The following is a 14,581-nucleotide window of genomic DNA, read 5'->3' on the forward strand; positions in this document are numbered from 1 at the left end:
ACTAGCCTATTTCAAGCTGCTGAGCTGTTCCTGGTCTGCTCCCAGACCAACATCTTTCAGGGCATATGCACATGCTGCTCTCTTTACTTGGAATCAGCAGCAAAACCACCTGAATACAATTTGGTGGCAGTTATTTCTGGCTAAAAATGACTGACAACTACTGCTCCCATTTTAACCAGCCATAAAAGAGATTAAATAGTCTCATGTTTGCTTAGTTTGTATTTAGCTATGTATTTATTGGATATATACATGTATATACTTTGGTTATTTTGTCTATACTAGAATGAGATTATTGTGTATGTAATTCTTTGTCGCATTTATAAGCCTGAAGCTCCACTGGAGTAATCTGAACTACAGCGAACATTTCTTTAAGGTTTCCCAAAACTTGTCAAGCTTTGTAACATTTAGGAAACCTTCAGGGAAAGTTGCCTGATGGTTCCCTAAATGTTCCATTTTGCTGGACTTGTGACCTGAGCTGCTGGCTAATTTGGGCAGTAAAAGAGATTCTATATCTCAGTCTCTTTTATCTGGTCAAATTAAATACAATTTAGTTATTGAATTATATCATGTCTGTGAATAAATACATTAACAAACGACTTAGCCTGAAAACACTAGAAGACAGCAGAACATGACAGTTAACTGTAAGCATTTTGGGAGGTGGTTACACAAAACAGAACTCAGAACAAGTCAGGTTTACCATAATTTGTTTCGGAGTGATTAGTTTTTTTCTAATAGAAGATCTTTGACAGAGGCGACGCGAGGGGACGGCGTTTGGACGATTTTAGCCGATTATTCTCGAAGTGTTGTGCCGCCGGCGGAGCTGCTCCCTCTAAACAGGCAGCACTCCGCAGTTTTCCAACAGCTCTTTGTTCGCGACCAGCTTTCATGACGACGGGTTTCCCTTTAAGGTGATGTCGGACACACTTATGGGTTATATAATTATTTTTACGTCATGTCGGCAGCCAAAAACTTGGACTAAACAGTAACGTTGAATACCGGCGACGGATAGGAGGAGAGGAGTCCAGCATCCCCGGCGGCCAGCATCACATGTCAAAGTGGCGGAGGGTTAGCAGAGCCCGACACTAACAGGAGTCTAGTGTCCTTGCTGGAGTCAAAGGCAGCCCCGGTGGCAATAGCAGACTGCAGCACTTCTCCGGGACAGAAATGTCTGTTCATATTTTAGATAAAGCAGACTGGCATCGAAGCGCAGCTGAAATACGGTGAATGCTATGCAAGTACTCCGTCTCGCCTCGCAATGTTTTGGATATTCGGAGACAACGGGCTTATTTTAGCTGACATTTAGCAGCATTTTACTAAAGGGTAAGTAGCGGTGTGTGTCAGCCACATGTTGTAACAGCAGCTTTGTGTTTTCGTTCAGTTTTGCCGGGGCAGGTGTCTCGTCAGTCTCAGACTCGCCTGGCCCAGCAGCTGCTCCCCCCCCCTCTCTCTCTATCGCGGTTTTATTCTCCCCTTACTGCTGCTCTCTCTTTCAGCTCCCACAGAGGCCAGCCAGCCCCTGTGTGTTACATTCCTTCCACGTCCCCCACCCCCCACCCCACCCCCTCGTGTCAAAGCTCTTATGTAACCCTGTGGGATTCTTTTCTGTGAGACTTTCTGGCCGTGTGGAAGGAAAACACGGCAAAGCTGGCTGCCGGAGGAGCCCCATGTGCACCGGCAGAGGAGGGTGCTGAGGAGGAGACGGGCTGCTCCCTCTGCCCTGACAATCACTTTCCTTTACCATGTTAGGGGTTGCTTTGCTTGATTTGTAAACACCTCATACCTCAGCTCATCATAGACTGTTAAGGAGGAGGGAGTAGAAAAGTGTCCATCATACTTTCCCTGAAGGTGATGTCATCAAATTGGCTCAGCTTCCTTCAGAGAGAAGCAAACTATCACAATTTGGGAGGTTGGTCACACCGAGGAGAATCTCTTGGGCTTCTGACTCAAACGTGACAAAAGACACCGAGGGCATGGGCAGCCAGGAGTCAGGAGAGGTCCCACGGAAGCTGCGTTAAAGTTGCATTATGGGAAATGTAGGTGTTTGTTTTTGAAGTTTAAATCATTCCATTTACCAACAGATGTCCTTCAGATATCCAAACCAAGCTAATAGCAAAGCGTGTTGAGCCTGTAAGTCAGAGTTGTTGTGACTCTCTTCAATCCTGGATAGATCACCATGGCAACCCAACGCGTAAGCTGCTACTTTCGGAGTTTTTCAGGTCTTTCACTCACCCTTTACCCTGATGACACCCAATACAGCAGCAATCAGACGGAGGTGATATTTAAATGCGGAGCTATTAAATCTGTGACATATAGCCCCCTGTGAAATCCAACATTTACCCGTCTTCTCGGCAACCTGTCAGTGAATTTAAATGCTGACCAAACGTCGGCATTTTCATTGCCAGATGTAACCGTGGTAAAAAATGTCAGAATGGGCTTTTTAATTTGACATCGTGCGTTGATTCGGAGACAAGTTGGTTGTTTGGCCTTTTGCTGATTTCGGATCGAACACGGATGAGAAAAGGGAGCGAATCAATATATCTATATCTTTATATTTATTTCACTTTGATTTGGTCCGAGACGTGGATCATTTTCAACGTTTTTGCGGCAAAGGGTCAGAGTTTTGAAGAGGAGTGAAATTAAAAGTTTCTGAGCTTTGTGCAGCTGTAAGCGGCAGGCGTGAACTGAAGAAGCAAGACCTTATCAGCAAAGAAGATCACAGCCACCTTCTAGTACCTGTTATCTTTGTTGATTAGGTAACACAAAGAAAGCCTGGCTGTGTTGATCTTGCCTTGCAGAGAATTTGGCAATTTTTGTCCCATGTGGCATTTCCCACAGTTGGGATGTAAAAACCACTGTTATAAAAATAAAGTAAATCCCCAGCCCAGCCCTGCACATGCACAGCTATACGTTTGAGTTTGTAGTCATGCTGAAGATGCCACACGGAAGTCAAAAGACAAGTTGGGGGGATGTCATGAGATCCAACAAGAATGCAACTGCATATCTCTGTGTCGTTGGATGTATTTGGTGGAGGAACACCAATGGTAGCGTTTTCACACGGCGTATGTGTGACATCAAGGCAGCACGAGCAAAACCAGGGCCGTGAAACTGAGGCAGCTAAGTGGAATTTAGCCATCATACATGTTTTCATTTCCTCCTCTAACATGTCATATTGATGCAGTAAAAACAAGTCCCACATGAACCAGCTTATGAAGATAATGCTGTGCACCTCTTTGCTTCCACAGAACTCTCCTTCACTACTCCTTCTGTTCGGAGAGCCAACAACCTCCTCCCATCTCTACTTTAACAAACCATCCTCACCCCAAGAGATGACATCCCCAGACTCACCGCCTCTGGTCTCCCCTTCCCCGTGTCCCGCTCCCCCTCCATCTCTCCCCTCCTCCCCAGTACCTTCATCCCCAGCCCCCTCCTCTTCCTCCATCCCCGCCCCACCTTCGCTGCCTCCCACGGGGGAGGTGATGGTGCTGGCTCTGGGCAGGAAGAAGCAGAGGGTGCTGATTGCTCTCTCCATCCTGCCCAACCTCTTCCTGGCCTTCCTGCTCTCCTCCGACCCCCTCATTACTCTCTCCCCTCACCACCACTGCCACCTGCCGGGCCCTCTGCCATCGCCAGAGGTACTGAACGCCTCTCTGCCCTGGGAGAAGGGGCAGAGGCCCGGGGACAGCGGGGGGCTGTCCCAGTGTAAGCAGTTCGTCAACGGGAGCCAGTCAGAGGTGTTGGACTGCCAGGCTGGATGGGACTACAACGTCACGGAGGGGCTGAAGAACAACATTGTTACAGAGGTAAAGCTCCAGCTGCGATCCTCTGAAGCTCTCTAATGATGGTCGTGAATAGTTTGACTTTTTTATGTCCCGAACTGGCAACAGAGTCTTGCCGATCATTCAGACTCAAGATTTTCACTGAAACGCTGAACTTTGATTCAGCCGCACACATTTATACTCATAAGGGGGACAAATAATCCACTGAAGGGTGCAAAGCGGCTTCTCTGAAGCCTTAAACAGGCAGGCCAGTGTTTTCAAATGTGTCAACCGGTGCACTTTAATTGGCTAAATGAGATTACATACATTACATTCCAGGGAGCTGCGGAATTCCATTCATCCAGTCAACAATAAAAATCTTCTTGTAAAGCGTAGAATCCTGGAAGTTCTGTCAGGAGAGGAAGTTGTTGCAAAAAAAAAACTCTTTGTTGTATTTACAGATATGGGGAATTCCTAGTATCCCCCCCCCCCCCCCCCCCCCCCCCACACACACACACACACACACACAAACACATGAGGGGTTAACCTTAAGTCTGCTGCTGGTTCACACATAATACCAATCAAACATGATTGCATACAAAGTTGAACTAGTTCTTCGTACCGTCTCCAGTTTTCTCTGTCGGGTAGTTGGATCCTTTCATGAAGTTACACTAATTTAAACATGTTTTCACCTTTAACATTGGCAGAGCGTCACTTGACCTCGCCCGTGGCTTTCGGGAGGGTTTTGATGGCAGGAAGGGTAATCCGTGTTGACCTGTTCAAAATTCTGTCCCTCAGAGGTTATAAGAGGGCGATTTCAGGGTTATCTGAGACTTAAAGGTCTTAAAGGTGGACTGTGCTTCTGATTTGAACATATTAAAGCTGATCAAAGTCCTCTGCGGGCTCAGAACGAGCCAAACAGGGTGCAGTCCAGTTGCATTGCGGTTCATTTAAGCATTTAAGCTTTCAACAAGAGGAAACTTGTTCTATGTGGTTCCGCTGCACTTTAATGCCCAGCCACTAAACTTCCATTCCGGCACGAGAGGAGGCTTGGCTCCAGTGGATGGTTTTGAGGCCAGGTCGGACAGTGACTAAGAAAGGTGTCTTTGATTCGCGTCAGCGTGTAGCCCGGAATGGGCTGTGAGAAAGAAGAAATGAGGAAACATGCGTGGAATGTCAGAGATCAGAGTTTCCCTTAATACGTCACGTTAAAAGAACAATCGAGACAGGAAGAGAGCCGTTGAGCGACAATTAAGGGAAACTATCAGGAAAATAATAAGAAGTCAAATTCAGTGTTTTAAAATGAGGACAAATATAGAATGGCTTCTCTTAAACTCCTCCTTCATGGATCTGGGAAACGTTAATGGTTTCCTTTCTAAAATTGCATATTAACCATGTATCCACAGGTCAGGGGACTCTTATTTTTCCTCTCTCCAGTGTGCACTGTAATTATTGCTTTTAGGGGACTGCAACAAAACATTCTTTGATTTATATTTATATGTTCTTCATATGACAGAGAAAACAGCCACCATCAAATGTAAAGTGGTAAAAGTGCCAGCGAGTGTAAGAACTACAGAAAGAACGGCACTCCTTGACGTTTTAGCCTGACATTTCTTCCCAGAGCTGCGTCTCATCGCCAGTCCATCGGACGTGTCTCGTTGTTAACGGTCAGTTCTTCTCTGGGACGGTCACACTTTGGCCTCTGAGTGTGTTTTTATTGCTGCGCCTTCCGGTGTCGGAGCCACACCCAGGCCGCCAGTTCAAGTTATTAGAGCATTTTTCTGGTAATCCACTTCAGCAAGCCGGAGATACTGAAAACGCTGCCATGGGAGGGGTTTAGAAGCATGTTTGCAAATGCATCTGTGTTGTGAAAGCACACCAATCGTCGGTTTTCACACTGAGGTTTAGCTTAGAATTGATCATGTGCTGTCGGTGTGGTCTGCTCCCTCTGCGCTGGCTTACTTGGCTGAGGTGGCAGTCTTTAGGGGGCGAGGCCACTTATCAGTAAATACTGTGACGACATGAGAGACAAACCCCACTTGACATTTTCTCTTTGCCTCTTAAAAACCTGTAAACTCTGTAACAGCTGATCTTGGGTGTAACCGACAAGAAAATTGAGCCAACTGAGGTCGTTTCACTGTGACTTTCCTCTCAGCCCTTTCACACACGCATAGTGGTATCGATCCCCACGTGGTTGTGGGTTTCAGTGCTTCCTGAAGGCACAAACCTGATGGCGCTCGAGCCGCTCTCACCAAACCAGTCGGGGGAGTTTTCAGAACTCGTTTGTGTTCATTCCCGCAGCCGCCGCTGTCATCCAAAACATTCTTCCCGTGTGAGCGACGGCTTTCTGTGCCGGCCCTTCACCCGGCTCAGCAGCAGGACAGCTGATATTACGTGACAGGCTTTTATGTTTCGTTGCACGGGTTCCAATTATGTGAGGCCCGTTGTTTTTTTTCTTTCTTTCTTTCTTTCCTGAGCATCCCTCTGCTCCGCCTCCTTCTGGTCCGGATCATTAAAACCACTTTGCATCCGGCGGGCCAGCAGGCAGCAACATTAGCAGAGCTCAGCTGTAAATGCAAACCAGTGGGACGGCTTAATTTGATTAAGAGTTTGATCTGAGAGCAGGAGATCTGTTTTTGAAAAACTCTCCGTTTTCAAGCTGTCTGTCGAGTTGTGCAGAAGATAAATTCACCTGAAATTCACTCCCCTTTTAAAACAATGCACTTACATTGGTTCTGGTACGTATACCAAGCATTAATTACAGTAATACACCTGCTATCCTCCAGCTATCACAGCCACACCATTAGTAACATTATGTGGTTATGTCTTCCCACGATCCATTATGAGTCTAATGGGCCTTGAAGGCTCCACACTGCATCATTCTCCCTTTGCAGTCCATCAGTTCTCCCTCTGTAATTTCTACTCTTTGACTCCGAATTCTTGAATATAAGTTATTAGTTACTTAATTATGTGATTTAATGTGTAAGAGCCATACTTCATCACTGGGGAATCAGTCCTGGTGTGCTTCCACCCACCTGGAACATGCACACTTAACTTGGGCAGATGATCACTGACACACTTCTCTCCTCGGGTCTGTGCTGCACAGTGGGATCTGGTGTGTGCTCAGTACTGGCTGGTCCCAGTGGAGGAGGTGTGTTTCATCCTGGGCGTCCTGACTGGCTGCCTCGGCTTGGGCTACGCTGCTGACAGGTAATGTATGCACCGAGTGTCCTGCAGGTTAATGTTTTTTTATTGGCTGACAGATCCTTTGAAGCTGAGAAGTTAATTTGTCAGCTTGTAGAGTTTGCTGTGCAGACGTCTGCACGGTCGAATCAAAACCCTCTCCCCTGTTCCCCGTTTTTCTCACCCTGTTGGTCCTCGGTTGTGCTGCCGTTCGCTGCTCTGCGGACCTTGTAAACAGGCCCACGGGTGCAAACACAATCTGCAAAAAACAACACAGATGTTCAAATGAAATTAGCTTCAGATTTAGTGGCTCCCCTGTCAGGCGGTAGCCTGTTGCCTTCAGCAGAGAGAAAGGGAGATTTATCATCCAGCAGTCAAACGGCGAGTCAAAATGCTGTTTATCGTAGTGAGAAATCATTGCGTGAGAGAAATACTGCTGTTTACTAAAGAAAAAACTGTTAACCGGAGGCAGTTAATGGCACAGATGCCAATCTTAAAGCATGTAAGCCCTTTCATTTTTGCCTTGCTTATTAACCCCATGCTTTGACAGCCTCAGATAGCAGCAGTCTGTGTCTGTTGTGTCACTGGATGACGAAGCCCAAGTTTTGGGGGGAATAGTGAGGGAGATGATGCCAGTTTAATCAGCTAACAGCCCTCATTAATTTGCTGACCAATTGAGCATAGCGTCTGTTTATTAAGACTGGAGAGTTAATGCTGCCTCCTGGGGGCATGCAGAGACGAGTCTGCTCGCAGGAAACAGAACCGCTCCGCCCCCTGCGCAGCTAACGATTCCCGCAGATTTATGATCTTTTAAGACCAGTTCTGCTGCAGACGTAAGCTGTTTCAAAGACACAATTTAAAATCTTTGTGATTGAATACAGATAGTCTATTTGAAGACCCTTAGAAGCTGCAGGACATGCTGGAATATAAGCCGTGATGGCCTCCTGTTCTTTCTAAACTCCATGCGTCCTCATGTCTGTGTTCCTGTTCAGTAGCTGTTTGTGCTCCTCATGTTTTGCTGTTGCTCATGTGTTCTGGTGTCAGTTGGAATGCGGCTCAGCTTCACCTCTGCACCTCTGTGCTCCCCTGCAGGCTGGGCAGGTCCAAGACCCTGCTGACCTCTCTGACTCTGTCTGTGATATTCGGGGTGCTGGTGTGTGTCTCCCCATCCCCGTCTCTCTTCATCGTCATGCGTTTCTGCCTGGCAGCTGCGAGTGCTGGAGTCTATCTTATTCTGTATATCACCCGTGAGTATTTCAGCATCTAAAGTGTGTACCCTGCTTGTGTCGAGACTCCATTATGCATGGATCGGGTTGTATTTTTCCTCCCTGACGCAGTAGCTAACCTTAGATCAGGTTTTTTGCGGTAATGGCGTGTGAAATCTCAGAGTTATTGAATTGAATTACTCTGGATGTAGCCGTGCCTCCGCTCTTCCTCATCGCACTAATGAGGCTTAATGACCAAACACGTGGAAAATTAAAAGCAACTCTGCAGCTGCAGGAGTTTGAGTACACCCATGAGGTTGCTGTAAAAAAAATGGTGGTTTCATCATGAGTTTATGGTAGTTTAGTGTAACTCAAGTGGGAATTCTTAGAGTGATAGTTTCATCAATGCTCCAGTGCACAGGCACCTCTGTTCGAGAGTTGGAGGACTTTAGAGCCACATTGTTTGTGCTTTTTCTTGGTCAATAGAAATTAAATGTATGTTCTTTATGTGTCCTGTTCATCCAACACTGACTGAGATGTCTGCCCGGGCTCATTTAGTCGTTCCCATTCGTTCGAGAGGCTAACAGATGTCCATGATTTGGTTTTAAATGTCACTTTTAAGCAGGGTCATACCACTGAATTAGTGAAATATCTATGCCACAGTGAAAGGAATGTGTTAACATGCAAACAGAGACATGAGACAATGCCAGGGACGAGGAGTGTGGACAAGACTTATAAGAACTGACATCATGTTGGTGTGGCAGGCCTGGAGCTGTGCGAGCCGTCCCTCAGGCTGGTGGTGACCATGTTGGCCGGACTGATGACCGTCGCCGGAGAGCTGCTGCTGCTGGCCGTGGCCATCGGCTGCCAGTCCTGGAGGGGCCTGCTGGGAGCCGGGGCTGCCCCTTTAACACTGTTTCTCAGCTATGGGTATGTGTTTTTTTAAATGTACGGCTTTATATATAATCTGTCTGTTTGCTTCCAATTTCTTTTCAGGTATCTGTCAGAAAAGAAGGAATCTGTTTTTTTTTTTAAAGTGCCAACTGGCTCGCGGAATGCTTTGTTGGACTGTATCGAGCCACTCCGCTCATCACGCTGAGCTTCTTTGCTCACATGGGAACATATTCGGGCTGCTTTGTTTAATGCCACCAGTCGCTTTAACATCCCTGCAGCACATCAAGCCTTCGTTGCTGTTTCAAAACCAAATTAAAAGAGATTACAGAAAGATTACTGGCAATGAGTCACAGTTTTTAATAAGGAAGGATTAAAGAGTTTTGCTACTTTGTGACCTGCATTCTTTATTTTTCATGCTGAAGAAGCAAATCTGGGCTACAGCAGCGAAAAAATCCTCGAGCTTCTTAATGATTGGGATTGTGGGTAAAAGTAACCTGAGATCAAAAGGTGAGTGATCCGGTCTCATATGTGGAATTTCCCCTCCTCCAGCGTTCCTGGTGTATTTCCAGAGTCCCCTCGGTGGCTCCTCCTGTCGGAGCGATCTGCAGACATGAGCGCGTTCAGCGAGAGAAGAAACTCCAACAGAGATGGGAGAGACGACGAGAGCTTCACAGGTGTGCTGCTCATTCTCTTCTCAATTTAAGAACAGTCAGTGAAGCTCAGTTATAGGTCAGGATTTATAAGAAGCACACAGTTCCTACATGAACTTGGTGTAACAGCTGGGGCATAATAAATGCAACCTTAGCTGGATTTCAACTGGGCTCTGCAGCTGTTTACATGTAAATATGTTTCCAGGGTGTAATTATATACTCCCACCATCAGTCCACCTCTTGAGGATGTAGAACTTTCCATGAATCATTGTGTTTACCACAGGCCACAGTTTTTCTTTTCTCCCGACCTCATTAAACTCAGGTTGTCGTAAAACTATCGAAATGGGAACATTTTCATCTGAACTGGCATTCTTTCCTAAGTTCAGACTTATTTCTGCAAGCAGTTATCTGGTGTCCACGCTTGCTCTGAGTATCTCTGACATAAGTATCTAAACTTTTATGACTTGTGGATTGTCAGGTCAGTCCGTCCCCCTCTGCGCTGGTGGACTGAGAATTAAAGGCAGGAATTCTCTCGTGTCGCCTTTTTTTTCCCCCTGTAGAGCTGGAGTCAGAGCCGGCCCCCTCCTCACGCCCCCACCTGTCCTACCCCGAGCTCTTCCACAGCAGGAACATCTGGAAGAACATGTGTGTGCTCGGCTTCACCTCGTAAGTCATCCCCACAGTCTGACATTGATTTAACACCACTGCAGTTTTAAGTCGGTTCTTTGTGTTTGCGTTGCACTTTATTTACAGTCCTGCTTTCTGCTGCAGTCTCGTGTTTCATCCTTAAAGTGCTACAGCATTCATCTTTGTTTGCATGTTCTTGTGATCTTCTGTTTGAAACCTGTTTAGACGTACACGAGCGCTCACTCTTTGTCCCTGTGCCCCTCCTCAGATTCATTTCTCACGGCATTAGTCACTGTTACAGCTCTTTCCGAGGTGACGTCAGGGGCACCGCCCCCAGCTTCTACTGGACATACCTGCTGTCTGTGTGCGCAGGGGGCGGGGCTTGGCTGTTACTGTGGGCGACCGTGGACAGGTGCGGTCGCCGTGGAATCCTTCTCTTGTCCATGACGATGACGGGCCTGGCCTCTTTGATCCTCCTGGGACTCATGGAGTGTAAGCGTGCTTTTTGAAATTTCTGTGGTTTCTCAAATAAGAAAAGCTTTTCATAGTCGGACTCCTTCTTCTTCTGCCCATGAAATCCCCCCCTGTTGTTCCAAAACTATTATATGAGGCTTTTGTTGGGATTAAAACTCTTTATTTCCCCAAATCCTAGCTGGAATGGCTACACACATTTGTTAATTTGATTCCAATTGCAGGTATGGGGGCACATTATCTTACTCATTTACCTAGTGAGTCATATTGGACGTGTGCCTCATGCTTTATGAAGTCGACTAAAAGCGAACTGACCACCTCTGCTCATGGAAAAATCCGACCTATGCGTCTTTGTTTTTCCACATCGTTGTGGGTGCAAACTCACATTTATGGTTGCCTGAATCTCGGTCGCCCCCTTGTGGCCCATGAAGGAAACATCAGTTTATGTAGGACACTGCAGAGACAGCAAAGTCAGGCAGTGTCAGGCCTTAATTCATGCGTGAAAAGGCTGAGGAGGAAGTGGTAAGACTTGAGGCAACTTGAAGTAAAGTTGAAGAGAAATAAGAAGTTTACTGGTTGATTCAGTAAACAAACATTGTTTGTCCTGTCAAAAAAAAAAAAATTGGAAATGCTGCACTTCATCAAGATAATCCATGAACTCTGACATTTGTCCCTCCTCCCCCCCTGTCAGATCTCAGTGAGACGGCCATCACGGTTTTCTCGGTTTTGGGTCTTTTCGCCTCTCAAGCCACCGCCTCCCTCACCATTCTCTTCACTGCAGAGGTCATGCCCACCGTCATCAGGTAACGCCGCACCGCTCTGCAGGCAGAGACGCAGTTTGAAAAGTAACAGGGTGTACGTGTAGGAACGATACGCACGTATCTGTCAAAAGAGTCTGGAAAATGTTATGTGGTGAGTTTATTGTGGGCAATCTTCCATGGCTGTTGGAGGAACTGTGAACGGTCAGTCACGCTTGAAGAGGAATTTGACTTTGAACATCATGAAAATGAGTTTGGCCATTTTTACCCTGATCTGACTGGCACATTATTGAGCTTGCCAGCCTCCAGTCCTCAAAATGTCAGACTGTTCATTGAAAGAAATCCTCTTTATACATAAGTAACACAATAAGACAACAGGCTGACCAAAAATCTACACTCTTCCCAGGTTTTACTTTATCAGGTCATAATAAATATGTTCTGTGTCGCTCCAGGTTGTAAAATGAGGTAAACACACCCTAAACTGAACACACGACATGCTAGAACTTTCCTAAACCAGAACGTTTAGCTGATAATTAAAAGGCTTATTGTGTCATATTTGCGTTGTGCTTATTTTTTACTAAAGCAAAGGGCTGAATGAACGTCCCAGTAGAGAGACTCTGTGGATGATAGCAGGAAATAACACATGAAGACACAGGCAGAAGTTTTATCTGTAGCAACGGGATAACTAAACCTGAAAAGTCAAATCGTAAACACAGAACAGCGTCCCAATAATGCCAGCTAATGGTGAGATGTTGTGTGTCTGCAGGGGCAGTGGCGTAGGCATTGTGCTGGCCCTGGGCTGCGTGGGCCGCCTCAGTTCCCCGATCATGGACCTGCGGAACCACTACGGCTACTTCCTGCACCACGTGGTGTACTCCTCTCTGGCCCTGCTGGCCGTGCTCTCCATCCTGCTGCTGCCAGAGAGCAAGAGGAAGCCGCTGCCCCAGACGCTGGCAGAGGGAGAGCAGTACAGACGCCCCCCGCTGGGCCGGAGGAGGAGGGACAACGTGCCGCTACTGGCGACTCCCAACCCGGAGACTTAAAACACCCCGCAACACTGCGATCCACCGCTCACTTTGCTGCTGGAGCATTTCCATCTGTCACGCTCATGCAGAGGAGGAGGGAGACAAAGCAATACAGAAAACAGAAAGATGGATGGAGAGAAAAGGGCTGCAGCAGATCAAACGACTCCCAAGCTTCTGAACATATCACCCTCAAAGTCATTCCAAACCCAGACAGTCGGGTGGAGCTGCCACTGACTTCACATTTCTGTATTTCTTGCCATTTAGATTTGTGTCACGGTGCCTCTGAGCACACACAACAGTCACACACACCATCTCTTCTGGGACAGACGACGAGACGCACCAGCACCCACCGCTGACACTCCGGAGCAGCGAGCTCGGAGAGTAGCTGCATAACTATTCCTAGCATTTGTCTTAACCTCCATAGAGCATTTTTGTCACGTTTGCTGTTGGCCATAACACCATAACTGCTTAGAGGTGTACAAAATCAAAGTCAGTTTTGTATGATTTTTGGTGACATTTGTCAGACAAAGCCAAGGGGGGGCATGTAATTGTAACATTTTAGGTGATCGTGCGTGTAAAATGCCTTGTAAATACTCTAGAGTTTAACTTTAACTGCGTTTTGTTGGAAGCAGACCCTGTGGCTGGAACCTTACAGTATGCTATGCAGTGCAGATGGAGGTGAAGAGCACTTTGAATCTTTTTTCTTCTCTTTCTGTAACGGTGGTTCATTTTTACCAAAGTCTTCAAATTTAAGGGACACCTCTATGAACGCGAATGAGCTCTTATCTACGTTTGGATCAAAAGTTAGAAGTTTTAATGCTCACACTTGGAAATCCAGTTACTGAAGCTGGCCTGGCGCCAGCGTTATTTATATCTTATTTAAGTTGTTATTAGACATAATCAGTAAATGAAGCTAAATTGGGTTAAGTCGAACGTTAATTTCTCTGATGCCACTGGTTAAATAACAGTGAAGCTGTTAACTGTCACGACATTCCTATCTGCATGTTTGGAGGCACTCAAGGGCTGTTTTTTTCTGTATTTCCTCAGAAGCTTATAGTTACTTAATACCTCTCTAGATGACCAAGTGAACAGTAGAAGTGTAAACGGTGACCTGTAATGGCAGGTGCATTTATTTTGTCTGGACTTTAGCGCAGAGGTTGCGAAAGAGGTCGTCTGTTATCTTAGCTGATGCTAAGCTTGTTGATGCTGGAGAACGGGCCCCATGAGAGCGCTCCGTGAACAGAAGCTGGAGAGGGCCCAGGAGCTCCGAATGAACCCCCGACTCCTCCTGGGCCACACACCGGGATTGTTTTTTTTTTATCTCACTGTCGTCTCTGTTTGGACTGTGCTCAAAAAAGCACTTTTAGAAACTGTTTGATAGCCTGTGAGTAAGTTTATTTCCTCGTGTTCATGGGTGTGTGGCATTCAAAAGAAGAGTAATGGGGTTTGATTTGGACTCTGACGCTGAGGAGTCAATATGGACCCTCAACTCCGCTGATGGCTTCTTTCTCCATCAGCCTGTGGTAGACCTTTTATTCCTCTGTACGTTGCACTCAACAAATCTAACACTTACACTTTGGTAGCTATTATCACTGGTTAACTTGGCTTATTATTATGTCTGACAACACTGATGATCTGTTCAGCGATGAGTGTAATGCAGTTAACTCTATAGTCTGATTTCGTGTTAAATAAAATTGGACAAATGAACACGATGCAGATGTTTTTTGTATGAAAATCGGAGCAAAAGTGCCACTGCAACGTCAGAAGAACGCAGCAGGAAAACCGGACTTCGCACAAACAGCAAACGGCCTTCAGTGTACAGATTTTAGTGTCTTTAATGGCTGGACAGCTGGGTTATAGCTTCACAACCACAGCCTTTTAGGGATGTTCCCTGTCAGAGCTGATGAAAAGTGATCCATGGAACGAAAACAGTTAAACTGGTGACATAATCTCGGGCCCAGGCTCTTAGCTCCTACCATCTAAGTCAATAAAAGAGCTACTGTAGCTCAAGTT

At 46.4% G+C, this 14,581-nt stretch overlaps 1 protein-coding gene across 1 annotated transcript; it reads left to right on the plus strand.

Annotated features, from left to right (window-relative positions):
- Positions 1 to 778: 778 nt before the first annotated feature.
- slc22a17 (solute carrier family 22 member 17) lies at positions 779 to 14,275 on the plus strand. Its single transcript, XM_072378361.1, has 10 exons — positions 779 to 1,320; positions 3,243 to 3,800; positions 6,862 to 6,965; positions 8,031 to 8,185; positions 8,908 to 9,073; positions 9,587 to 9,711; positions 10,248 to 10,353; positions 10,583 to 10,806; positions 11,477 to 11,588; positions 12,310 to 14,275. The coding sequence occupies exons 2-10, from the start codon at positions 3,327 to 3,329 to the stop codon at positions 12,584 to 12,586; spliced, it is 1,743 nt and encodes a 580-aa protein (XP_072234462.1). The 5' UTR covers positions 779 to 1,320; positions 3,243 to 3,326; the 3' UTR covers positions 12,587 to 14,275.
- The last annotated feature ends 306 nt before the right edge of the window (positions 14,276 to 14,581 follow it).

This window comes from Leuresthes tenuis, unplaced genomic scaffold, assembly GCF_036924035.1.
Source record: "Leuresthes tenuis unplaced genomic scaffold, fLeuTen1.0.hap1 SCAF_24, whole genome shotgun sequence".
Classification (NCBI taxonomy): domain Eukaryota; kingdom Metazoa; phylum Chordata; class Actinopteri; order Atheriniformes; family Atherinopsidae; genus Leuresthes; species Leuresthes tenuis.